General features: G+C 36.6%; 1 protein-coding gene across 3 annotated transcripts in view; it reads left to right on the top strand.

Moving 5' to 3' along the window:
* Positions 1–26,639, top strand: part of CCSER1 (coiled-coil serine rich protein 1) — a 1,487,503-nt gene that overhangs the window by 513,344 nt on the left and 947,520 nt on the right. For all 3 annotated transcript variants that reach the window (XM_061419670.1, XM_061419671.1, XM_061419673.1), the window contains exon 6: positions 16,205–16,412. In XM_061419670.1, coding sequence (XP_061275654.1) covers positions 16,205–16,412 — 208 coding nt within the window. The remainder of the gene's footprint in view (positions 1–16,204; positions 16,413–26,639) is intronic.

Below are 26,639 nucleotides of genomic sequence, written 5' to 3'. Positions count from 1 at the left end.
TCTGAGGAATATTTTTTTTTTCCCCTGTTATACTTCCTCAAATGAGTAGTTTTCTCTGGAGAGGAAAGAGCAAAACAGAAGATTTCTTTTATCAGCTCTTCTTTGGTTACGTAAAGAAAACGACTAGGTATTTCCTTTTTCATCCTCATCTGTTTCAAAGACGATTGAACATTGATACCAATCTGTGTGTCTGCTGCTTGTTTAAAAGAGAAACCATCCTTTGCCACAGCACCCACTGTTATCTGGTTTTAAATGTCAAGTACACTTCAGTATAGAAAGAAAGAAACTGAGATAACATTCAAAGAGGAATATATTGGAGACAAAGATAGAGCCCAACAATCTAAGTGTAAGTGTCTTCCAGATGGGAGTTAGGAAAAGATTCATCAACAGAAACCTAAAACATTTTGCAGCTTCTGACTTATCTAACCTTGTGATTTATGGCCAGATTTTATGTTTATATGTGTATGATTGTAGTGTTTGTCTATGTTCATGTCATACTGATGAATAATGGAAAGGTAATTCAGCTACTTTAAACTGAATCATTTAAACCAGTTGAGCCGTGACACTCTGTCTTTATGTCACTCCTTTCAAGGTCTAGCCTCAGATTCTGTTACTAGCCTCAAGGACTTTTTGTTTGTTCCTTGCAACAGATATTTATACCTTGACAGTTCTATGATGTATAATTATGTATAAACGATGCTATATGCTTTTCATTTACAAAAATAATCTAACCTGTTATTTATACCAAGTATAGTGGTTCCGTTTCAGAGAGAAAAAAGATCAACTCATTTTGTCTTTCTTCCCATTCATTGTTAAGTTTGTTATTGTTCATGAAGAAACTGCATTTTTAGAATCAGCACCATTTGATGGTTCTACATTATGCTTTACTGTCATAATGTTTATTATAATATTTAACATAAAATTTGAATTAAATTCAAATATGGTTTTGATATAGTTTTGTAATTTTAGAAAACTAAGTTTCACAAATCTTATTTCTTAGAATATTAATAGGTATTCTGAGTGCTCAATAATTGTTGAATGGACAAATGAATGAATGTTTAGAAAATAGTCTTAAATTTAGCAGGATTCTTTACTAGGATTGTTGTTGTTCAGTCACTAAGTCATGTCTAACTCTTTGTGACCCCATGGACTGCAGCTCTCCAAGCTTACCTGTCCTTCATTATCTCTCAGAGTTTGTTCATATTCATGTCCATTGAGTCAGTGATGCTGTCTTACCATGTCATCCCCTGCCACCATCTTCTCCTTTTGCCTTCAGTTTCCCCAACATCAGAGGCTTTTCCAGTGAGTCGGCCACATCAGGTGGCCAAAGTTTTAGAGCTTCAGCTTCAGCACCAGTCCTTCTGATGAATATTCAAGGTTGATTTCCTTTAGGATTGACTGGTTTGATCTCCTCGCTGTCCGAGGGACACCGAAGAGTCTTCTCCAGCACAGCAGCTCAAAAGCATCATTTCTTGGGCTGTCAGTCTCCTTTATGGTCCAACTCTCACATCTATCCATTACTACTGGAAAAACCAGAGCTTTGCCTGTATGTACCTTTGTCGGCAAAGTGATGTCTCTGCCTTGTAATATGTGTCTTCTCTGGTGACCCCAACGGTAAAGAATCTGCCTGCAATGCAGGAAACCTGGTTGAAACCCTGGATCAGGAAGATCCCCCAGAGAAGGGAATGGCTACCTACTCCAGTATTCTTGCCTAGAGAAATCCATGAACAGAGGAGCCTGGTGGGCTGCGGTCCATGGGATCACAAAGAATTTGATATGACTGAGTTTACTTTTTCACTAGGTTTGTCATAGTTTTCCTTTGAAGGAGCAAGTGTTTTAATTTCATGACTGCAGTCACCATCAGCAGTGATTTTGGAGCCTAAGAATGTAAAATCTGCCACTGCTTCCACTTTTTCCCCTTCTATTTACCATGAAGAGATGGGTCCAGATGCCATGATCTTAGTTTTTAAAATGTTGAGTTTTAAGCCAGCTTTTTCACTCTTCTCTTTCACCCTTATCAAGAGGCTTTTTAGTTCCTCTTTACTTTCTACCATTAGAGATGTATCATCTGCATATATGAAGTTGTTGATACTAGAATTATTATTATTCAGTTATTATTATGCTAATAGTAAACAGTAATGTAAATACTAATAGTAAAATTAGTATTATTATGCTAGTAGTAAATACTTGAACTTTTTTTGAGCATATTTGATCTTTAATATTTTGCTAAAAATAAAGAGCAATTATCCTTTTTAGTGCCCAAATCCATACCTGTGCTTTGTATCACATGGGGCAGTCTGTTGTAGTACTGGATTTGCAGGGCAGCTATGTTCTATTTACTGTGTACTGAAGCTGTAATTGAAACTGACCATCAAGAGGCTGGACTGTGGCCTTGTAACCCATACTGAAAGATAACTCAAAGTTCTCTTAACTGAATTATAATTCAGAATATATTAATCACAGTATATTATACCATTGGCTGGGCTTCCTGGTTGTCTCTAGTGGTAAAGAACCTGCCTGCAAATGCAGTAGACAAAAGAGATGTGGGTTTTATCCCTGGGTCAGGAAGATCCCCTGGAGAAGGGCATGGCAATCCATTCCAGTATTCTTGCTTAAAGAATCCTATAGACTGAAGAGTTTGGCAGGCTACAGTCCATTAGGTTGTAGAATCAGACATGACTGAAGCAACTTAGCTCACACAGATGTAATATCATAATTTTTGCTATTCTATATCTTAAAAGGTGATATAACAGAATGTAATTACAACTGGTAATCATAGAAAACAATATTTATTTATCAGTACCAGTTCATTAATCTTCAGGTGCTTTCTACTTTTTTCTCAATCTTACTTCAGATGCAAAGTTGTAACTCTTCAATACTCATGATTCCAAAAATCACTTAACTTCTAGAATTAGGGTTTGAGAACAGTTTATTGGCTAGAACCTAATTATGTACTTTTCATTTAGTATGAATAATCTTCAAAATAAGTTAGAAACTATACATTGTTTTCTATGTTTTTAAAAATTGCAGTTTCCCTTATTCAAACATTTGTATCTCTACAGTATCTTTATGCTACATAAAACAATTCTCCACAAGAACAAGAATCACTTCTTAGGAGGACCTAGATTTAAACCCAGAAGCCATAAACATTCTTATTCCACTTTTTTCTTGTGCAACTACAGTTAACTTCTGAAAAACACAATTTGCACTATGCTGGTACATTATAGTTCTTTTTTTCCCCAAATATGTATAGTTGGTCCTGCATATCTGGGATTCAGGCAACCCAAGATGACAATACATTGTCCAAAGTTGGTTGATTCTGGGGATGTGGAAGTGATGAACTTGAAAGACCAACTGTGGAATTTGAGCATACGTGGATTTTGATATTTACCCTCAGTCCTTGAACAAATCTCCTGCAGGTACTAAGGGAAAGTGGTACTTGATATGTATATTCATACTCCAAACTTTATTGTTGTTTTAGTCGCTAAGTTGTGTCTGACTCTTTTGCGGCCCCTTGTATTGTAGTCCACCAGGTTCCTCTGTCCATGGGATTTCCCAGGCGAGAGTACTGGAATGAAGTTGCCATTTCCTTCTTCAGGGGATCTTTCTGACCCAGGGATCAAACCCAAGTCTCCTGCATTGACAGGCGGATCCTTTACCACTGAGCCACCAGGGAAGCCCATATTCAAACTAGTTTCTATTATTATTGTTCTTTCTGTCATCGCTGTTGTTTTAATTCTACTTGATATTTTTCTCTTCTTTCTCTATCTACTCTTAATATACTGACCACTTTGAATAGTTTTGCCTAAGTAAGGCTCCACTCCAGAGATAAATATGAAAAGTGCTCTTTTGGAAATTTAATATGTAAACCTGTCATTTAGTATTAATAAGGTAGACTTCTTAGCACACAAGTTTAGTGTATGTGAAATTGTCATATGTTAATTTGTTCAACAGTGACTTGGCAATATAAAGTTCACCAAGGGAGAGTCTCACCTTATTTGGTGTTATTTTGCCTTCTTTTGAACCAAAAGGAAGAGAATTTAGTGCAGCCTGAGGTAACTGCAAGTATTGGAGAGGAGATCCTGGGAGAGAAGGTGCGCTAATACAGGCTTAAAGAATACATATAAATTAGCCACATTATATCAAAACTCATATACATTCTGGGGAGGAGGAGAATTATGGGGAAAATTACAGCTAGTGAGTGTGATAAGATATATCTAACCTATTCTGCTATTGCACTACATGTTTTGTTTGTCTTGCAAAGGCTAGCAAGACAACAATATGACGCAGTGGGCTGGCGATACACCCCTGGAATTCATTTATTTAAAATAAGTCGGGTGATTTTTATGTATGTGTGAGTTTGTCAAGATATTTGGAAATCTTTGATTTTATGTAATGTGAAAAATCTTATTTTTATAGTTGAAATTGAGTAAACCATCACAATGCCTTTGGTTACCTCAAGAATGAAATCGGGAAATTGCTTGATAAGTTTGATGTAGGTTTTACTAATCTTTCCTAAACTGATAAAGTTTTGAGTCTCTAAACTCAAAGTCAATATCTCCAACTGTTTTAGCTTTGAAAAGTGTTGGACTTTTACAGTTTCCTTACTGCTATGAATTATCCAGTAATATTAGGTATTGCCTTTATGTCAAGTTACAGCGCAATAATTGATTTTCTGTTTGGAAAAACTACTTCCTAGGTTATATTTTCATAGCTAACACTTATTACACTTAGATTTCCAATCCTGAATGTTTTGAAAGGTAATGGGAATAGAAAATTCTTTTAAAACAATGTGGATTGTATAACTTTTAGCATATCTTCAGTGCTATATATTACATTACAGTTTTTATTTTAATAGACCCTTGGTGCTATAAATGTAAAAAAATGCATTTTATAATGCAAGTTGAAGAAATTCTATAGTTTTGTTTTTTAAAAAATTTCTGATGTACTGCAAAATTATTGTAAGCAAGTATACAGTTATATATTTTTTATAAATGTTCTTGTATGTTACATCTACAAACCCATTATATGTTCTCTTTTAGTGGTCATAATTTTGCATACAGTTTCTTAAAATGATAACATCAAGTTTTAAATATACTATATGATAATGAAATAGGATACATTTATGGTGGTAGTTTGGTTCTGAAAGATTAATCAAATTCTCTACATGATGTGGATCTGAAGCAAAACCTTGGTACTTTTGCAACTTATTACCCTGATATTTAAGGGAAAAGGGAAGGCAGAAAGTAGCATTGGGAAACATTTATTTTCAAAAACACAATTTACATCTCTAAAAGTGATGCTTCTCATCTTATTAATTCTGTTATCCTATAAATATAAAATTCTTATTGTTGAAAATGATTTAAAAAAAAGAGTTTCATAGTAAGGCAAGTCATTAGAGCTTGAGTTTATGACTTTAAAATATTATTTTTTTAAAGCAAATATAAAATAATAAATTACTCTGTGTACTTTTTCACTAAAAAATACGTCAAATTAATTACAATATATAAAGTATACCTAATGTTTGTGTGTGGTTAGTCGCTCAGTCCAGGCTCCTCTGTCCATGGATTTCTCCAGTCAAGAATACTGGAGTGGGTTGCCATGCCCTCCTTCAGGGGATCTTCTCAACCCAGAGACTGAACCCAGGTCTCCCTCATTGCAGGAAGTTTCTTTACCTACTGAGTCACAAGGGAAGCCCAAGAATACTGGAGTGAGTAGGCTATCCCTTCTCCAGGAGATCTGGACTCAGGAATCAAACCAGGATTTCCTACATTGCAGGTGGATTCTTTACCAGCTGAGCTACCAGGGGAGCCCATAGATAACTACAAAATATATATCATAGATAACTATAAAGTATGCCTTGTATCTAAAATAATAATTATAGAATATTGTCACCAATCAAGACATTAACCAGACTAAAATAATATAGCAAAACTCCCACTTTTAAATGATTTTCACTTTTATAAATGAATTGGAAACAATTTAGTAACAATATCAGTCAGTAAAGTTCAGTCACTCAGTCGTGTCCGACTCTTTGCAACCCCATGAATCACAGCACACCAGGCCTCCCTGTCCATCACCATCTCCTAGAGTTCACTCAAACTCACGTCCATCAAGTTGGTGATGCTATCCAGCCATCTCATTCTCTGTCGTTCCCTTTTTCTCCTGCCCCCAATCCCTCCCAGCATCAGGGTCTTTGCCAATGAGTCAACTCTTCCCATGAGGTGGCCAAAGTATTGGAGTTTCAGCTTTAGCATCATTCCTTCCAAAGAACACCCAGGGCTGATCTCCTTTAGAATGGACTGGTTGGATTTCCTTGCAGTCCATGGGACTCTCAAGAGTCTTCTCCAACACCACAATTCAAAAGCATCAATTCTTCGGCACTCAGCGTTCTTCACAGTCCAACTCTCACATCCATACATGACCACTGGAAAAACCATAGCCTTGACTAGATGGACCTTTGTTGGCAAAGTAATGTCTCTGCTTTTCAATATGCTATCTAGGTTGGTCATAACTTTCCTTCCAAGGAGTAAGCGTCTTTTAATTTCGTGGCTGCAATCACCATCTGCAGTGATTTTAGAGCCCTCAAAAATACTCCAGTAGAATTAACAATTTAAAAAAGTTCTTTGATATCATATTAAGATAATTATTACTCAGAGATAAGATTTTATTTGACTTTAACTTGTTTTTCTTCTATAGTTCGACAGTTTCCAAATAAAATCACTTCTATGGAGTGGTGGATGAGAGGCTAGTGAATTTTTCCTGACCCCCAGAATAGAGAAATATAAAATAAGGAAAATGTTGAATATTGGAGTCTGTAAATATATCAGAGAATTGATGCCGGCTCAATTGGAAAAGACTCTGATGCTGGGAAAAATTGAAGGCAAAAGGAGAAGCGGGTGGCAGAGGATGAGATGTTTGGATAGCATCACCAGCTCAATGGACATGAGTTTGAGCAAACTCTGGGAGATAGTGAAAGACAAGGAAGCCTGATGTGCTACAGTCCATGTGGTTGCAAATTATCAGATACAACTTAGCTACTAAACAACAAGGATATGATGAATTACCTGGAAGACTAGAGAAGAAGAATTTAAGTTAAAAAATTGATTGATATCTGTTAGCGGAAGATCAACCAGTTTGTGAGATTTTCTAAGTTGAGAATCACTTTTTACAGTATCAGGGGATAATAAATAAAAATTTGATCTTTATCTGTATAAAGTGTTTTTGACAGTTTTGTGCCATCAACTTTTTGACAGCTTGAGTGCTCTGTGAAAGAAAGTCAATTACACTATTAATTCAATCATAGCATGATTAAAATGTACAATATCTACAATTAAATGAATACTTGTAAAGTAAAAACTATATATATGTGCACAAGCAGATTTTGGTATATATGTATGCATGTACATGGGATTTTAGAAATGTTTTACATATTTATTTATTTTTACTTTTGACTGTACTGTGTCTTCATTGCTGCATGGGTACTACTCTCTAGTTTGCAGTATGCTGGCTTCTCATTGCAGTGGCTTCTCTTGTTGCAGAGCGTGGGTTCTAGGGTGCATGGACTTAGTTGCCTGGAAGCATGTGGAATCTTTCTGGACTAGGGATCAAACCCATGTCCCATGCATGATTCTTCATCACCAGACCACCAGGGAAGTCCTGCACGTGGGATTTTTTAAACACTAATTTGAGTCACTCTTTGCTGAACTTCATTCTTACTGAAATGATCTTTAAACCAGATCTTAAATGACAAATGAAAATAAAAGTAGACAATGGGAGGGAGAAATGTGAATGACGTTAATGGCAGGGAGAAAAGTTACTGAACAAGGACAATCAAATCAGTCATTTCTTTTTATTATTAAACTACTTTCAAAATTTGTATGAACAGATTTGTACTCATAATATACCTACTTTCTTGAAAATTTTGGAAAAGGAAATTCTAACTGTTCAGAGGAGTAGGGTTCCTTACTATTTAATCTTATTCCATTAAATTGTAAGCTAATATTTTACTATTCTATCTTCAGTGAAAATAACTAAATAGATAAATACAATAATATTTTAAATTTGAACCATATGATGCAATATGAAGAAAAAAGCATTGGACCAGAAGTCAGGAGACTGAAATTCTACACCTTCTAACTGTGTGACACTTACAAAATTCATCTAGGTTTGAGCTCCCTATATATTAAATAAGAATTTAGAAGGCAATGGTACCCCACTCCAGTACTCTTGCCTGGAAAATCCCATGGACGGAGGAGCCTGGTAGGCTGCAGTCCATGGGGTCGCTAAGAGTCAGACACGATTGAGCGACTTCACTTTCACGTTTCTCTTTCATGCATTGGAGAAGGAAATGGCAACCCACTCCAGTATTCTTGCCTGGAGAATCCCAGGGACGGGGGAGCCTGGTGGGCTGCCGTCTATGGGGTCGCACAGAGTCGGACACGACTGAAGTGACTTAGCAGCAGCAGGGGCTTCCCTGGTGGCTCAGATGGTAAAGAACCCACTTGCAGTGCGGGAGACTCAGTTTTGATCCCTGGGTCAGGAAGATCCCCTGGAGAAAGAAATGGCAACCCACTCCAGTATTCTTGCCTGGAGAATCCCACGGACAGAAGTGCCTAGCAGGCTATAGTGCATGGGGTCACAAAAAGTCAGACACGACTGAAGTGACTTAGCCTACAGGGAGTTTTTTTGTTTTTATGTTAGCTTTTGTTTTAAAGAGGCAGGAAGGAAGTATGAATGAATATGAGGCAGACAGCCAACAATGTCTGTTATGATAACTTTTCATTTCTCTGATAAGACTAAGCATTATGTCCTCTCTTTCTTTTAAGACTTTGAACATATTTATCATAGCTTCTTAAAATCCTTGTTTGCTAACTCCAATATGTGGGTCATGTGTGTATATTCAGTCGCATCTGACTCTGCGATCCCATTGACAGTAACCTACCGTGCTCCTCGGTCCATGGAATTTTCCAAGCAAGAATACTGGAGCGGGTTTCCATTTCCTACTCCAAGGGATCTTCCTGACCCAGGGATCGAACCTATGTCTCTTGAATCTCCTGCATTGGAAAGCAGATACACCACTGTGCCACCTGTTAAGCCCAATATATGGGTCATCTCAGAGGATCAACAGACTTTTTCTGCTTCTTTGTGTGTCTATTCATTTGAATATTTGCCATGCATTGTGAATGGTATAGTTTTGAGAGTATGCATTTTGTTGTCTTCCTTTAGAGAAAGAAGAGTGTTCTAGCAGACAGTTAATTTATAAGTAGACCAGATTGATTTTTTGAGTGTTTTTTTTTTTTAAGTTTGGAACTCTCATGTCTCCCAGCACTGTGAATATTCTACGTCATTGGCAAATGCTCTCCTGTGTCTTCATAGGCATTAAAACTGCAACTTCTGCTTTTACAGATTGCATCCAAGTTCAACACCCTGAAACCATCACAATGTCAATTTGTATAATTTTGCTCTTTGGCACTTGGACATTTTTCTCTTTCCCTCCTGCACTATATGTTTAAAAATAAATGGGGTTATACTTTATCCAGTATTTCTCTGTATTCAGAACAGGAGGCAGAGTATAGGCCAGTTTAGTCCAATGTGTTCCCAGAGGTCTCCTCAAATTAATTTTATTAACTATATCTGTGATAAGTGCAACAAAGGAAGGCATAGCATAGAAAAGAGGAACCTATGTGTCTTTGAAGTAGAGAGGTGTGGGTACCAAATACAAAGATTTCCCTGAAGAAGTGATGTATTTTAAGGCAAGATGTGAAGGTTGGTAAGCAACACTTTATCATACATATGCAAAGTTTCTGAGGCAGGATAGAGCTTGGCACAGTTCAGGGCAAAGCTTTATCATTTAAAACTTACAGACTGAAAAAAGCCCATACATCTCAATTTGACCTTATCTAAATGTTGCTTAATTTTCAGTCATAAAGACTTGGTTGTCCTTTAGAAGCAACAAGGCAAATAAAAATATTACTGAGCAAATCTACCAAAGATTCATCAATTTGACGTAGACAGGGTGACGTGTGTATGGATGTGCTCAGTGGAGATTACATTGTGTTTGTTTTCTGTTTGCAGTACTTAGGGTGGTTAATGAATCACTGTATCAGGCCTCAGTGTCTTACCCTTGTGTCTGTGTGTGTGTGAAGTTAGGGACCATCTTTTTTATATAAAACACATTTCTTCAGTTTTCTGAAACAATAATAATTCAGAGTATTGGCAGACAGAGAGCTACATATGCCAAAGTGCATGAATTGCATTATCTCATGAGCCTTACTAATGCAGGAATAGGAGAGCCCCTGAACCTTACTCTACCCTGCTGGTCTTATCATGGATTGTCTGTGCTAGAGGAAACTATGACTTCATATTAGAGTCCTTTCTCCTTTTCTTATCAGTTACAGGGGTGGATTCTTTTGAGGTGAATATTCCCAGAAACACGTGGGTATTTTTGGCACAATCATAGTCTGTTGTTAAAAACCTTGGTTTTCAAAATATTTAATTATTGTAAACCCCAGGCACCAATCAATCAGAAATCCAATGACTGTGGATGGCTCTGTTGGCCTGTGCAGCTGAGTAGCAGCCCTGCTTATCAGTCTATTTCACCAACTGCTTCAACCTAGTGAAGGATGCTTTTGATTACTGTGGTATTACAGCTCATTATTATTCATGTTGAAACAAAGCATTTCAAAATAAATTGATGTGCTTTTCATATGGGGAGGAATATTAGTTGTTATTTTTTTGGTGTCAATTACTAAGCAGTTAATAATCATGGTGAACCTCTTGAGGTCAGTGACAGAATCCTCTTAATCTCAAATCATCAATCACCCTTGCTCTGCTAGACACAATGTGGATGTTTTCTGTAATTGTGAAACGATGCCATTGGTCTCCCTCTTGTTGAAATTCAAGAAAGATCCAAAGTTTCAAGTAGAAAACAAATGGCTACTTTTATCTTCTAAGTACACTTCTGCATATAGCCCATTCTTAACTATCTGAAATAGCAGTGATCCGTAGATATATAAACATTAAACTGTAATCCTCAGATCCTCAGTAATTTCCTGAAATTGAACACATAGAACTTTACACAGGTGTGGTTTCTGAAAATTTTGGTTTCAGAAGCTTTAGTCTCTGAATGGGTGGTTTCAGTCTTTATTGATGTTTACAGCATGATTGAACACAGAGGTTCAAAGAAACAGCAATCTAATTAAAAGGAATTATAAAACTGTTATTTTAATTATTGTATTTTAAGAGTGGTGGGGAATTTGGCACCGTGGGTGGTGGTCCTGCAATACATAACAATTCACCTTCCAGAAAATTTTCTGTGTACAAATGAGAGTTATATGCATAAATGATTACAAAGAATTATGTTTTATTTACTTTATTATTGCATTCATTTATTCAAATTCAATAATACAGTTATTTACTGAGTCAGCCTAATATGAGTCAAACACCAGATGAGTTCACAACTTAAAACCTGATAAATCTTTGAAAATTCTGTGATAACTAAAATAGTATTATTATACACACTGTGACTTCTCATTTTTATATTTTATTTTACTCTTATTGTTCTAAGACACTAAAATAAAATTTTTAAAAAGTTAAGAATGATTGTATATTTTACTCCAAGTTGTATGTAATTAAGTGAATCAGTCATATCACTTAATTTATTTTAAAAGTGAAAACGTAAGTGATTCTTTGTAGTTACAGGTATTTTTTTTTTTTTTCTTTTTGTTCACTTGTTTGTTTTTCACATGAGATGAGGAATCTTGTAGGGACTTAGAGCTCAAGTGCATTGCTTGCATCCACATCTCAGCTCTGCCCCTTGTTTGCTGTGTTGCCATCAGCCATGTACCTTAATATGAGTCTCTTTGAGACTCAAATCCCTCAACTGTGAGGTAAGGATTATAATACCTCAAAGAGTTGTATGAGTACTAAATGGTTTAGCATATATGAAGTCCTTACAGCGCTACCTGAGGTACATTAAGTATTATATATATATGTGTGTGTGTGTATACACATGGATATCACCAGGTGGTTAACACCAAAATCAGATTGATTATATTCTTTGCAGCTAAACATGGAGAAGCTCTATACAGTCAGCAAAAACAAGACCAGGAACTGACTGTGGCTCAGATCATGAACTCCTTATTGCCAAATTCAGAGTAAATTGAAGAAAGTAGGGAAAACCCCTAGTTCAGGTATGACCTAAATCAAATCCCTTATGATTATACAGTGGAAGTGAAAAATAGATTTAAGGGACTAGATCTGATAGATAGAGTGCCTGATGAACTATGGACCAAGGTTCTTGACATTGTACAGGAGACAGGGATCAAGACCATCTCCATGGAAAAGAAGTGCAAAAGAGCAAAATGGCTGTCTGGGGAGGCCTTACAAATAGCTATGAAAAGAAGAGAAGTGAAAAGCAAAGGAGAGAAGGAAAGATATTAGCATCTGAATGCAGAGTTCCCAAGAATAGTAAGGAGAGATAAGAAAGCCTTCCGCAGTGATCAATGAAAAGAAATAAAGGGAAACAACAGAATGGGAAAGAGTAGAGATCTCTTCAAGAAAATTAGAGATACCAAGGGAACATTTCATGCAAAGATGGGCTTGATAAAGGACACAAATGGTATGGGCCTAACAGAAGCAAAAGATATTAAGAAGAGGTGACAAGAATACACGGAAGAACTGTACAAAAAAAGAGCTTCACGACCCAGATAATCACTCACCTAGAGCCAGACATCCTGGTATGTGAAGTCAAGTGGGCCTTAGAAAGCATCATGACGAACAAAGCTAGTGAGGGTGATGGAATTCCAGTTAAGCTATTTCAAATCCTGGAAGATGATGTTGTGAAAGTGTTGCACTCAATATGCCAGCAAATTTGGAAAACTCATCAGTGGCCACAGGACTGGAAAAGACCAGTTTTCATTCCAATCCCAAAGAAAGGCAACGCCAAAGAATGCACAAATTCCTGCACAATTGCACTCATCTCACATGCTAGTAAAGTAATGCTCAAAATTCTCCAAGCCAGGCTTCAGCAATACATGAACTGTGAACTTCCAGATGTTCAAGCTGGTTTTAGAAAAGGCAGAGGAACCAGAGATCAAATTGCCAACATCCGCTGGATCATGGAAAAAGCAAGAAAGTTCCAGAAAAACATCTGTTTCTGCTTTATTGACTATGCCAAAGCCTTTGACTATGTGGATCACAATAAACTGTGGAAAATTCTGAAAGAGATGCGAATACCAGACCATCTGACCTGCCTCTTGAGAAACCTATATGCAGGTCAGGAAGCAACAGTTAGAACTGGACATGGAACAACATACTGGTTCCAAATGGGAAAAGGAGTACGTCAAGGTTGTATATTGTCACCCTGCCTATTTAACTTATATGCAGAGTACATCACACGAAATGCCAGGCTGAATGAAGCACAAGCTGGAATCAAGATTGATGCCGGGAGAAATATCAATAACCTCAGATATGCAGATGACACCACCCTTATGGCAGAAAGTGAACAGGAACTAAAAAGCCTCTCGATGAAAGTGAAAGAGGAGAGTGAAAAAGTTGGCTTAAAGCTCAACATTCAGCAAACGAAGATCATGGCATCTGGTCCCATCACTTCATGGGAAATGGATGGGCAAACAGTGGAAACAGTGTGAGACTTTATTTTTGGGGGCTCCAAAATCACTGCAGATGGTGATTGCATTCATGAAATTAAAACATGCTTACCCCTTTGAAGGAATGTTATGACCAACCTAGATAGCATATTAAAAAGAAGAGATATTACTTTTCAACAAAGGTCCGTCTAGTCAAGGCTATTGTTTTTCCAATAGTTATGTATGGATGTGAGAATTGGACTGTGAAGAAAGCTGAGTACTGAAGAGTTGATGCTTTTGAACTGTGGTGTTGGAGAAGACTCTCGCGAGTCCCTTGGACTGCGAGGGGATCCAACCAGTCCATCCTAAAGGAGATCAGTCCTGGGTGTTCTTTGGAAGGAATGATGCTGAGACTGAAACTCCAGTACTTTGGCCACCTCATGTGAAGAGTTGACTCATTGGAAAAGACCCTGATGCTGGGAGGGTTTAGGGGCAGGAGGAGAAGGGGACGACAGAAGATGAGATGGCTGGATGGCATCACCAACTTGATGCACATGAGTTTGAGTGAACTCCGGGAGTTGGTGATAGACAGTGAGGCCTGGCGTGCTGTGAATCATGGGGTCGCAAAGAGTGGGACACAACTGAGCGACTGAACTGACTTAACTGATTGACACACACATATATTAGGGCTTCCCTGGTGGCTAGTAAGAAAAGTCCTATATATACATTATATGGCTAGTAGGAAAACAGTCTTATCCTGCTTATGTACTTAGGTTGATTCACCTCAGGTCAACTTTTTTTTTGGTGCAATCTGCAGTACTGTGGGTTCTTAGTTTTCCCAGATCAGGGGTCAAACTCATGCCCCCTGTATTGGAAGCTGGGAGTCTTAACCACTGAATGGCCAGGGAAGTTTCTCAGGTGTTAAATAGCCTGAGAATAGTTCTCAGGTATTTAAATTTGAGAAATTCTCTGGGCCTGTTTCTCACATGAAAAATGAACATACTATGTTTAACTCTTGGTCTTGTTCAGCATTTGAATAAATTAACACACATCCAGTGGTTTGCACAGTACTTGGCCTACTGTCAATCCTTAAAAAATGTTAGCTATGACTACTTATTATTTCATTATAAACATAAAGATGGGATAGTAGTTAATATCTTACCATTTGAAATGACAATTGTGATTAATGAATATACCTATAAAGACAAATAAACAATTGTGTGATCCAAAAATGTGTTTTCTTTACTGATTATCCAATGTTTTATAAATTGAATAATCACATTTGCATAAATTAACCAAGGAAATTCTGTTTTGTTTGCACCTTTACCTGATCTTAGTGGCAAGCTCCAAGGCAACTCTGTTTTTTCAATTTAGGTTGCCAAGTGACCTTGTCATTTACTTCAGAGAATAATATACATAAAAGCTATTGAAACTGAGCAAAAGTCCTAAACTAATGTTTCATAAATTTCCTGAGCTATGAGTTTAATTATCATTGTTGTGTAGGTTCCTTGGTTCTAATGAATGGAAATAAATTTAGACAAACTCATTAAAAATGACCATTTTCATAAACTCCTCCTTTCATATATTTTTATATCTGCCTCTTAAACACATGTGAAAAACTGTTAATCTTAATATCTTTTCTTTATACACACCTTTAATTAAAGTGTGTGAAAGTATTTTTGAAATGCATAATTTTAAAATAATTGTTGATTAGGAGAAGGCAATGACAACCCACTCCAGTACTCTTGCCTGGAAAATCCCATGGACGGAGGAGCCTCGTAGGCTGCAGTCCATGGGGTCGCTAAGAGTCGGACATGACTGAGCGACTTCACTTTCACTTTTCACTTTCACGCGTTGCAGAAGGAAATGGCAACCCATTCCAGTGTTCTTGCCTGGAGAATCCCAGGGATGAGGGAGCCTCGTAGGCTGCTGTCTATGGGGTCGTACAGAGTCGGACACGACTGAAGTGATTTAGCAGCAGCAGCAGCTAGTAGTACAAAATAATAGTTTTCCACATATTACTGTACTAAATATTTAATGATTATTTGATAAGCATGCTCATTACATAGGGAGTTATACACCTTATATTTACTTCACTATTTTCACATAAAATCTTATGCATACTAGTCTTTCTTAATCCACAAAATGGCTTAATACACGATTGATTTAGTAATTTAAAACAATAATTACCAAAGGTATTTTATCCCAATTTTTGCTTTCTTAATCTTTTCTTTCCAGATAATTTTTAAACATTATTTTCAGAAAATCCCTACATGAAATTTCTCTTTCAGTGATTTCTTTTGGCTTTCAAAATTTTGAAAGGGTTAAATAAGTGTAAACATATGGTTATTGTGTGTAAATTGAATTTCAGTTGGAGAAAAAAAAGCACATTCTGAAACAATGATTCTCATCGAATCTTACTACTGCTACATATAAAATTGAACCATTTAATAATTTGGACAAAAGGCTTCAGAATTTTCAGACTAATATGAGGAAATAATGAGAGTCACAAGGAATTTTTTTCCAGCTCACTCCTAACATTGATCGGCAGCTTGGTAAATTCTGCTCTGAATATGCTACATAGTAATTTTTGTTCTTTTTTTTTTTCCTGTTAGGAACCTTTCCCTGAAATTAGCAAAAGACATTGATCAGGAAGCCAGATGTTCCCATATCAGGGGAGTGCCTAGCAGTCCATCTTCAGATTGGCCCCTGCCAAGTGTGGAAGAAAATGGAGGCATAGATTCTCTGCCATTCAGACTGATGTTACAAGACTGCACGGCCGTCAAGACATTATTATTAAAGATGAAGAGAGTTCTTCAAGAGGTAATGGTCTGCTGTAAGATTAATGTTTTTACTGCTGGTAAATAGTGAAGTCTGTAAACCTGGTTAGTCTCTCTTCTATCAATAATTAACTGCATAACGCAGGGCAGGGGTCAGCAATTCTCTTGGAACTTAGCCTTTCTCATATGTCAAATGAAGTGTTTGTAGTTCTGTTTTATAAGGTACTCTTCAACTTAAAGATTCTAAGATTTTGCAGAGAAACTGAAAAGAGAATAAACTGATACCTAGTCTTGGGAAGGTTAGATAAAGAAAAATTGGCATCAGTTATCATTATGTTTGCTGCTGCTAAGTCGCTTCAGTCGTGTCCGACTCTGTACGACCCTGTAGACGGCAGCCCACCAGGCTCCCCCATCCCTGGGATTCTCCAGGCAAGACTGCTGGCGTGGGTTGCCATTTCCTTCTCCAATGCATGAAAGTGAAAAGTGAAAGTGAAGTCGCTCAGTTGTGTTCGACTCTTTGTGACCCCATGGACTGCAGCCCACCAGGCTCCTCCATCCATGGGGTTTTCCAGGCTAGAGTACTGGAGTGGGGTGCCATTGCCTTCTCTGATCGTTGTGTTTATATATTATTAAAATCTGTTTAGAGACCTTTCAACAGGATTTCACTTTGATGATATAGAGATGTTGTATGATACCATAAAACTAGTTTATTTAGTCATTTTTTTCAAATAACTATTAATCTAATAAAATCAATCTTAATGTTTGACTGATTTTGCCCTTTGAATACAGCTGCCCTCTTGCCCAATTAGATAATGAACTAGTTAGTAGAATACTCGGGGAAGTCTTTGATCTTTACATCCAAGAATCGACCACTATTTAGGATCCAAGTATGTTATGGTTTTATTTTTGTAATTAAAAGTTATTTTCTTTAGAGGATTTCTGTAAAAGTGTACACAATATTATTTCAAAGATGTGAAATGAAAGGACCAAAATTTTAATAACTTTCCTCTAGTCGGTCTGAATTCAGAACAACAGTGGGATTTCTGACTCCCAGTGTGACTTTTTATTATATCCTATTATTATTTAATTTATTTCTCATTATTTTTAAAAGATATTAATAGATAGTGTGAGAAGAGAGAAATGTAACTGTTTAGTATGACTGGTATAATGGCTCCTTACAATGATGATCAGGTTGTACTCCCTTTTCTAACAATGACAATAATAATAACACTAGCAGCTACCACTAGAGGCCAGAATTGAATCAAGGAAAGAAAGGAACTTAAGGGAAATGATTGTTATAGACTACGGGGGACATCCAGTCACGTGCTTATGTTAGCTATTAAAGTAAATACTGGAAGAAATCTCTGCATTCTGTACCAGCTTATACCACCAGGGTAGTTTTGTGTCTGGAATCTATGCAGTTGTGTTTAGAAGTGGCATGTTAAGCAGTTAAGCACAGACATTAAAAAGGTTAAATTATATATGTTTATAATGAAAAAAATTGTATTTTTAAAAGGTAATTAGTACTCAAAGTTCTACATTTCCAACTAACTTTACTATATTTTCTGTTTAATTACACTTGTGAGCTTATTTACGTATTTACATCTATTGAATCTTTATGTGGAAATAGTATATAATAGTGCTGTACATATTTCCCAATTGTAGATTTATTTAAGTCACTTTGGTAGCTTGAAATCAGCCATAGGGGAGTGTTATGCTACAGAAATTGGCATACACTACAAGGTAGGGCTTTTTAATTTGTGTGTGTGTGTGTGTGTGTTCAGTTGTTTGGTCATTTCCAATTCTTTGCGAACCTGTAGACTCCTCTGTCCATGGGATTTTCCAGGCAAGAATACTGTAGTGGGTTTCCATTTCCTTCTCCAAGAGATCTTTCCCGCTCAGGGATCGAACTTGTGTCTCCTGCTTCTCCTGCATTGAAGGCAGAGGCTTTACCTCTGTGCCACCTGGGAAGCCCTAAATTTTGGTGAGCTGCTGTTACATATTTACCAGCACACCACTATATGTATGACTATATAGTTTCTATATTGACAGCATGTTTTTTCTGCTCTACTCCAGGCTCCCTGACCATTTGCTCGACATATATTCTGAACCTCTTTGAACAAGGCAAACTTAATAACTGCTGTTATACTAAAAGATATTAATCTCAAAGTCTGTAACATTCAAGTATTCAGTTTTCTACCTCTCTCTTTGGTCTGGATTTTAATTTTAAAAAATCAATACAAGTGAAAAGGAAGTAAAAAAAAATGACAGGAAGAGTCAAGGGCCTTTCTTAGGGTACTTAATTTTATAATTTAAAAATGCAATGATATTCATTATAAAGTCAATATTCAGAATATAATGAGATTGTTTTCTTCTGTTTTTCTTCATAAAATAATATTTGAAAAAACTGAAGAGAATTGATATTTAAAATTGATGGAAAATGAGCAATAATTATATCTGTTTATTAAACCTATTCAGAAATCAGGGAGTCTTACTCTTTATTGTCAGCAAGAAAAGCAATATTATTATATGATTAGCATTGACATCTATTCTAGTAAAAAGATATTCATAATAGATGTCTTTAAAGAAAACTGAAATATTCTCTAAGCCAGGAATTTTTAAAGGGTAATTTACATTTCATTGAATTTAATTCCAACTAATCATTTTAGATTAATACTACCTTTTTACTATAGATAAATAGTTTATTTCTATTGACCTATTTGTATGATGCTTACTCAAACATGTATATGGATAATTTTTAACTGAAAATATCCCAATTATTTTATTTTTAAGATAAAAAAGTGATTAATGAGTTTAGTATATTAGACTAGGAACTGCTCCTATTTGATATTTTTCTTAATGCTGCTCTGTTGACATCTTAGATTTTAATTCTAAGATAAGTCAAATGTGCATCATCTGACATTTGTCTCACACTACCTATTTAACTCCCTCCTTTGGAGATCATTTGCTATTACAACCCAGAACATCCGTGCCTTCATTTAAAATGGAATAAAAGAAAAAAAGCCTCGCTTTAAGCCCTAAGAAATTCTATTTTTCTTTTTTTAGTATTAATGATTTTTTTAAAGTTTCTCTCTTATAACAAGGAAGAACCTTATAATTTTTTTCTTCCTTTTTTGTTATATATTTTCACATAATCCCATTACTTGTAATAAAATAAAAACTTTAATACAGTTATCTACAGAAATAGTTTTTGTTCTGATGTTTCCTTTCAGTTTGGGCTTCCCTCTTGGCTAAGACAATAAAGAATCCACCTGCAGTGTGGGAGACCTGGGTTGGATCCTGGCTGTGGATGATTCCCTGGAGAAGGGCATGGCAAAGGACTCCAGTATTGTTGTCTGGATAATTCCATTGACAGAGGAGCCTGGCAGACTACAGTCCATGGGATCGCAAAGAGTCCAACACGACTGAGCGACTGGCACTTTCACTTTCACACTTTCTGTTTACTCTTTTGTTTTTGTTGTTCTCTTATTATAAAATTTATTTGTACTGTATGGTTACTGGCCTAGAAAACTAATTGGAAGGGATTTTAGGTGCAATGTGTAATTTTTAGTAAGAAAACAGTTGGTAAGCATGTTTATGGGCCTTCCCTGGCTGTTTAGTGGTGAAGATGCTGCGCTTGCACTGCATGTGCTGCGGGATCAAAACCTGTCAGAGAACTAAGATCCAACATTCCACGCAGCCAAAAATAAGTAAATAACCAGAGTAAGAATGATTATCCAAGGGTGTTTGCAATGCCCTTCCACGCAACACCATGGGCTTTTTAATTTAATAAATGAGTATTGGGAATGTGTTTAACAAATTTCCTGAATCATATAGGACATTTCTTTAAAGTTAGATGAGTGTTAAACAAATTAAAAAAAAAATGTTGATATGATCAGACAAATCTAACAGTAAGATTAAATTAGTGAAAATCAGTGAATTATTTGTTTAAAAATCAGTGTAATTTACAAGCTTGTTTAGTTGACATGAACATTTGAGTTTGCCAATGAAGAACTCTTACCTATTTTCCCTTTTTTTCCTCAATTATCTAGTAATTCAAACTAATTTATTGTCTTTTAGAAATAATAATGGGAAACTTTCAAGATAATTTTAAGCATGGACTTCTTATATTTTTTGTTTTTTAAATATGATATATAAATGCATAACAAAATTTGGAGTGTTTTGAACTTCACCATAAATTGTTCAGTGGGAATTTTTTAAATAATTTTTTGTTTTAGCACGTTTTGTTGAAATGATTTCAAAGGTTACAACAGCAATTTTGTAAACTGACATTTTGCTATCAGAAAATCCCAAAGCAAATGAAAAGCATATAGAATAGGAACTGTGACAATGGATAATTAAAGAAGGAGAAAAGTCACTGTGGAGAGTCATAAAGTAAGAAAATTCACTGAAAGCAAGCAATTACCCATGTAAATCTAGGTGACAACCTAATAATTTGACTGGTTTTTATCTTTTGAAAATAAAATTACAAGTTTCTGTTACTTGCTTTATTTTTATTTATTTTACTTAAACAAAAATTTGTTTAAGATGTAAACTGGAAAAAAGGTAGACCATGAAAACTACAAATGCAAGAAAACTAGAGTGACAGTACCCATGTCAGGCAGATATAAAGATATCAGTAGAATCAGTGCTATATTTCATAATGATAAAAAGTCATTTCATCAGGAAGACATGACAGTCATACCCGTGGATGTCCTATTTATGTAACTTGTAAATATATGTTGCAAAATTTGACAGAAGTAAATGAAGAACTAGGTAAGTTCACAATCATAGTTGAAGATTGTAAATCTCTTTTCTCAAAAATTGATAAAACAACCAAAAATCAGAAAGTTTCAGAAGATTGAACATTTTTAATCTTTTAATAATGATTAACTGAATTGTGTATAACAGAATTATACCAGTTTTTCAGTGTATGTGGAACATCGCCAAGATAGTATATGCTGAATCAGAAATATCTCAGTAAATTTCAGAGGTAGACATCTATGCAATATAATTTGGAGAACAGTGGAATTAAAGTAAGAATCAAGAATGAACAAGTAACTAGAAAAACAGCAAATATTTGTATATCAAAACAGCAAACTTCTGTACACCCCATCAGTTCAGTTCAGTTCAGTTCAGTTGCTCAGTTGTGTCCAACTCTTTGCAACCCCATGAATTGCAGTATTCCAGGCCTCCCTGTCTATCACCAACTCCCGGAGTTCACCCAAACTCATGTCCAGCAAGTCAGTGATGCCATCCAGCCATCTCATGCTCTGTCGTCCCCTTCTCCTCCTGCCCCCAATCCCTCCCAGCATCAGAGTCTTTTCCAATGAGTCAACTCTTCGCATGAGTTGGCCAAAGTATTGGAGTTTCAGCTTTAGCATCAGTCCTTCCAAAGAACACCCAGGACTGATCTCCTTTAGAATGGACCGGTTGGATCTCCTTGCAGTCCAAGGGACTCTCAAGAGTCTTCAACACCACAGTTCAGAAGCATCAATTAGATCAATTTAAAGATCAGGGAGATTTTAAAATGTTACAAATGAGATGATAATGATAATAATACGATAAATTGGAATTTGTGGGACATTGTTGACATATTCTTGAAGAGAAATTTATAACTTTAAAAGTTTCTTTTAAAGCAATAAAATGTCATAATTAATTATCTAATTTTCTCGTTAAGTATCTAGGGAGAAAAACAGTAATCTCTAAGGAAGTAATAGAAATAAATATAAAAAATCAAAATTCATGTAATTGAAAACAAACAAATAATAGAAAATTTGCATAGTAATCAGATTGGTTCTTTGAGATGTTTAAAGAAATGCTGTAGAAGAAAAAAAATTAAACAAGTAATATAAATTACTAATAGCAGAAATAAATTTAAGGGGGAATAATCACTACAACTGGGAAAGGGAATGTCTACCCACTCAGTACTCTTGCCTGGAGAATTCCATGAACAGAGGAACTTGGAGGTCTATGGTCCACGGGGGTTGCAAAAGCAAACATAACTGAGTGAATAACACACACACACACACACACACACAAACATCACTACAAATCTTATGGGAATTAAAAGGATAATAAGGGATTGTTATAAACAATAATATGGCAATAAGTGGGCTTCACTTGTGGCTCAGCTGGTAAAGAATCTGCCTGCAATGCGGGAGACCTGGGTTTGATCCCTGGGTTGGGAAGATCCCTTGGAGAAGGGAAAGGCTACCCACTCCAATATTCTGGCCTGGAGAATACCATGGACTGTACAGTCCATCGGATCACAAAGAATCAGACACGACTGAGTGACTTTCACTTTCACTATGGCAACTATGACAATATATGTGAAGATCACAAATCCCTTGTCAAATACAACTTTCCATAAAGACCAAGAAAAAATTAAAAATAAGGATTGTCCAATTTCTATTAAAGGGATTGTCCAATTTCTATTTTTATTAAAAAAAAAAAAAACTCCCCATAAAATCTAAGTCCAGGAGATTTCACTGGTGCATTGTGTCAAATATTTAAAAAACACATAAGACTAATATGCAAAAAAGTTCAGGAAGTAGAGAAACAGAATATACTTCTCAACTGTTTGATGTAGCACACATAAAACTATTTATAATAATCTTCCAAAATCTTTATAGGTAAAAGGAAATCACAGAAAAAATTCTCATATGTGTATGTATATATATGTACATATATATATATATAGAGAGAGATGTGGAAGTCTTTTAAAAGTTATTAAACAAAATTAAGCACTATAAAAATATATGTATGACCTAATTTGTTCTATTTCAAGAGCGCAAAATTTGTTTAGCGTTCAATAACCAGTCAGTGTGATTAGCTATATTAATAAGCTAAAAAAAGGAAAGTATATGATCATATTAATAAGTAAAGAAAACACATTTGAAAAGATTGAATATCAGTCTAGTGTTAAAAAAAAAGAAAAAACACACTAGTAGTAAAAGGGAACTTCTATTCTTACAGCTAATATCCATACTTAATGAGGCAAAACTGAAGCTTCTAGCTAATACTATTAGCAAAGGAAGAATCTCCACTCTCTCTACTTTGAATGAGCATTGTGCCAGATGTTCTAGATAGAAATAGGCAAGAAAAAGCATAAAAAACATAAATATTGGAAAGAAAAGATAAAACTACCTTTATAAGGAGATGCGTGGTTGTTTATATAGATATCCCTAAGGAATTTATGAAAAAATTAATAATAAACCTAGTAAGAATAATAAGTGCATTAGCAAGATAAAAAATACAAAGATACAAGGTTATAATAATATTATCATTGTTCCATAGCAAATTATCTAGTGGACTAAAAGATACATTTGCTGTCTCATATGTTTTGTGGTCAGTAATTTGAGAGCTGTGTGTATACTGCTGCTGACTGAAGGCCTTTAATGAGGTTGTAATTGAGATGTCAGCCATGACTGCAGTCATGTAAGTGTGACTTGATTTGCAGGTTAATGTAATGTGGCAGGAAAGTTTGGGCTTCCCAGATGGTGCTAGTGGTAAAGACCTCCCTGCCAATGTTGGAGACCTAAGGGACGTGGGTTCAATCAATCCCTGAGTCAGGAAGATCCCCTGAAGTAGGAAATAACAACCCACTCTGGTATTCTTGCCTGGAGAATCTCATGGATAGAGGAGCCTGGCGGACTGCAGTCTGTGGGGTCGCATGAAATCGGAAACAACTGAAGCCACTTAGCATGGCCAGAAGGTTTCAGTTTTTCACTGCCAGAACCTTACTGCCTTACCATATGGGCCACTTCACTGAATGACATGGCAGCTGGTTTACACCAGAGTATGCAATCCAAGAGAGAGAGAATAAGACAAAATAAATATCTTTTATAACCTAATCTCAGAAGAAACACGATATCACTTTTGTAAAATGTATGGGTTACGCAAGGGCTTCCCAGGTGGTGTAGTAGTAAAAAAAATCCACCTGCCAATGCAGGAGACACAGAAAACACAGGTCTGATCCCTAGGTCAGGAAGATCCCCTGGAGGAGGAAATGGCAACCCACTCCAGTATTCTTGCCTGGAAAATGTAAGAGGCGTCTGGTGGGCCACAGTCCCTGGGATTGCAAAGAGTCACGCATGACTGTGTACACATACACACACATTGATTAGAAAGACCAACCTTGATTCAGTGAGGGAGGGCACTTTATAAAGGTCTGGATACCAGGAAGTAAGCAACATTGTTACCCTTCTCATCAAAACTACTAATGAGATCAGATCAGATCAGTCGCTCAGTCGAGTCCGACTGTTTGCCACCCCATGAATCGCAGCACACCAGGCCTCCCTGTCCATCACCAACTCCCGGAGTTCACTGAGACTCACATCCATCGAGTCAATGATGCCATCCAGCCATCTCATCCTCTGTCATCCCCTTCTCCTCCTGCCCCCAATCCCTCCCAGCATCAGAGTCTTTTCCAATGAGTCAGCTCTTCGCATGAGGTGGCCAAAGTACTGGAGTTTCAGCTTTAGCATCAGTCCTTCCAAAGAAATCCCAGGGCTGATCTCCTTCAGAATGGACTGGTTGGATCTCCTTGCAGTCCAAGGGAGTCTCAAGAGTCTTCTCCAACACCACAGTTCAAAAGCATCAATTCTTCGGTGCTCAGCCTTCTTCACAGTCCAACTCTTACATCCATACATGACCACAGGAAAAACCATAGCCTTGACTAGACGAACCTGTGTTGGCAAAAAAAATGTCTCTGCTTTTCAATATGCTATCTAGGTTGGTCATAACTTTCCTTCCAAGGAGTAAGCATCTTTTAATTTCATGGCTGCAGTCACCATCTGTGGTGATTTTGGAGCCCAGAAAAATAAAGTCTGACACTGTTTCCACTGTTTCCCCATCTATTTCCCATGAAGTGATGGGACCGGATGCCAAGATCTTCGTTTTCTGAATGTTGAGCTTTAAGCCAACGTTTTCACTCTCGACTTTCACCTTCATCAAGAGGCTTTTTAGTTCCTCTTCACTTTCTGCCATAAGGGTGGTGTCATCTGCATATCTGAGGTTATTGATATTTCTCCCGGCAACCTTGATTCCAGTTTGTGTTTCTTCCAGTCCAGCGTTTCTCATGATGTACTCTGCATATAAGTTAAATAAGCAGGGTGACAATATACAGCCTTGACGTACTCCTTTTCCTATTTGGAACCAGTCTGTTGTTCCATGTCCAGTTCTAACTGTTGCTTCCTGACCTGCATACAGATTTCTCAAGAGGCAGATCAGGTTGTCTGGTATTCCCATCTCTTTCAGAATTTTCCACAGTTTATTGTGTTCCACACAGTCAAAGGCTTTGGCATAGTCAATAAAGCAGAAATAGATGTTTTTCTGGAACTCTCTTGCTTTTTTCCATGATCCAGCAGATGTTGGTGATTTGATCTCTGGTTCCTCTGCCTTTTCTATAACCAGCTTGAACATCAGGAAGTTCACGGTTCACATATTGCTGAAGCCTGGCTTGGAGAATTTTGAGCATTACTTTACTAGCGTGTGAGATCAGTGCAATTGTGCGGCAGTTTGAGCATTCTTTGGCATTGCCTTTCTTTGGGATCGGAATGAAAACTGACCTTTTCCAGTCCTGTGGCCACTGCTGAGTTTTCCAAAGTTGCTGGCATATTGAGTGCAGCACTTTCACAGCATCATCTTTCAGGATTTGGAATAGCTCAACTGGAATTCTATCACCTCCACTAGCTTTGTTCGTAGTGATGCTTTCTAAGGCCCACTTAACTTCTCATTCCAAGATGTCTGGCTCTAGGTCAGTGATCACACCATCATGATTATCTGGGTCGTGAAGATCTTTTATGTACAGTTCTTCTGTGTATTCTTGCCATAATCCAACTTTTGGCTTTCAGTGATCCATTTCTCAGAGTCTATACTCAAAGTATAATATAGTCTTCACGCCCTCCAAAGGCCACCCAAAGTATCATTCTATTACAGCATAAATTCAAAATACAGAATCTCATTATGCAAAACATGTGCAATTGTAGATAAGCCTTAAGTACAACAACCAGAGTACAGTTCTCCATTTGAAAATCTATGAACTAATGTATAAGCTGGTAGTTCCTGGATTAGGATTCAAAACCCGGGAAAAGTTCTCCACAATTTTAATTCCATCCTCTGTACTCTCGATTCTACCCTTCAGGTTATCTTTCTTTTATTATAAAGTTAGCACATGCTTGCAGCTGCATAGTTTTCTCATCCTTATTTGTGTTTGTGTACATTGGCATCCAAAGGCCTCTTTTAATTTTGTACTGTTTCTGTCCCT

This window comes from Bos javanicus, chromosome 6 (assembly GCF_032452875.1).
Source record: "Bos javanicus breed banteng chromosome 6, ARS-OSU_banteng_1.0, whole genome shotgun sequence".
Taxonomy (NCBI): Eukaryota; Metazoa; Chordata; class Mammalia; order Artiodactyla; family Bovidae; genus Bos; species Bos javanicus.
This window is presented reverse-complemented; position numbering and strand designations above follow the sequence as displayed.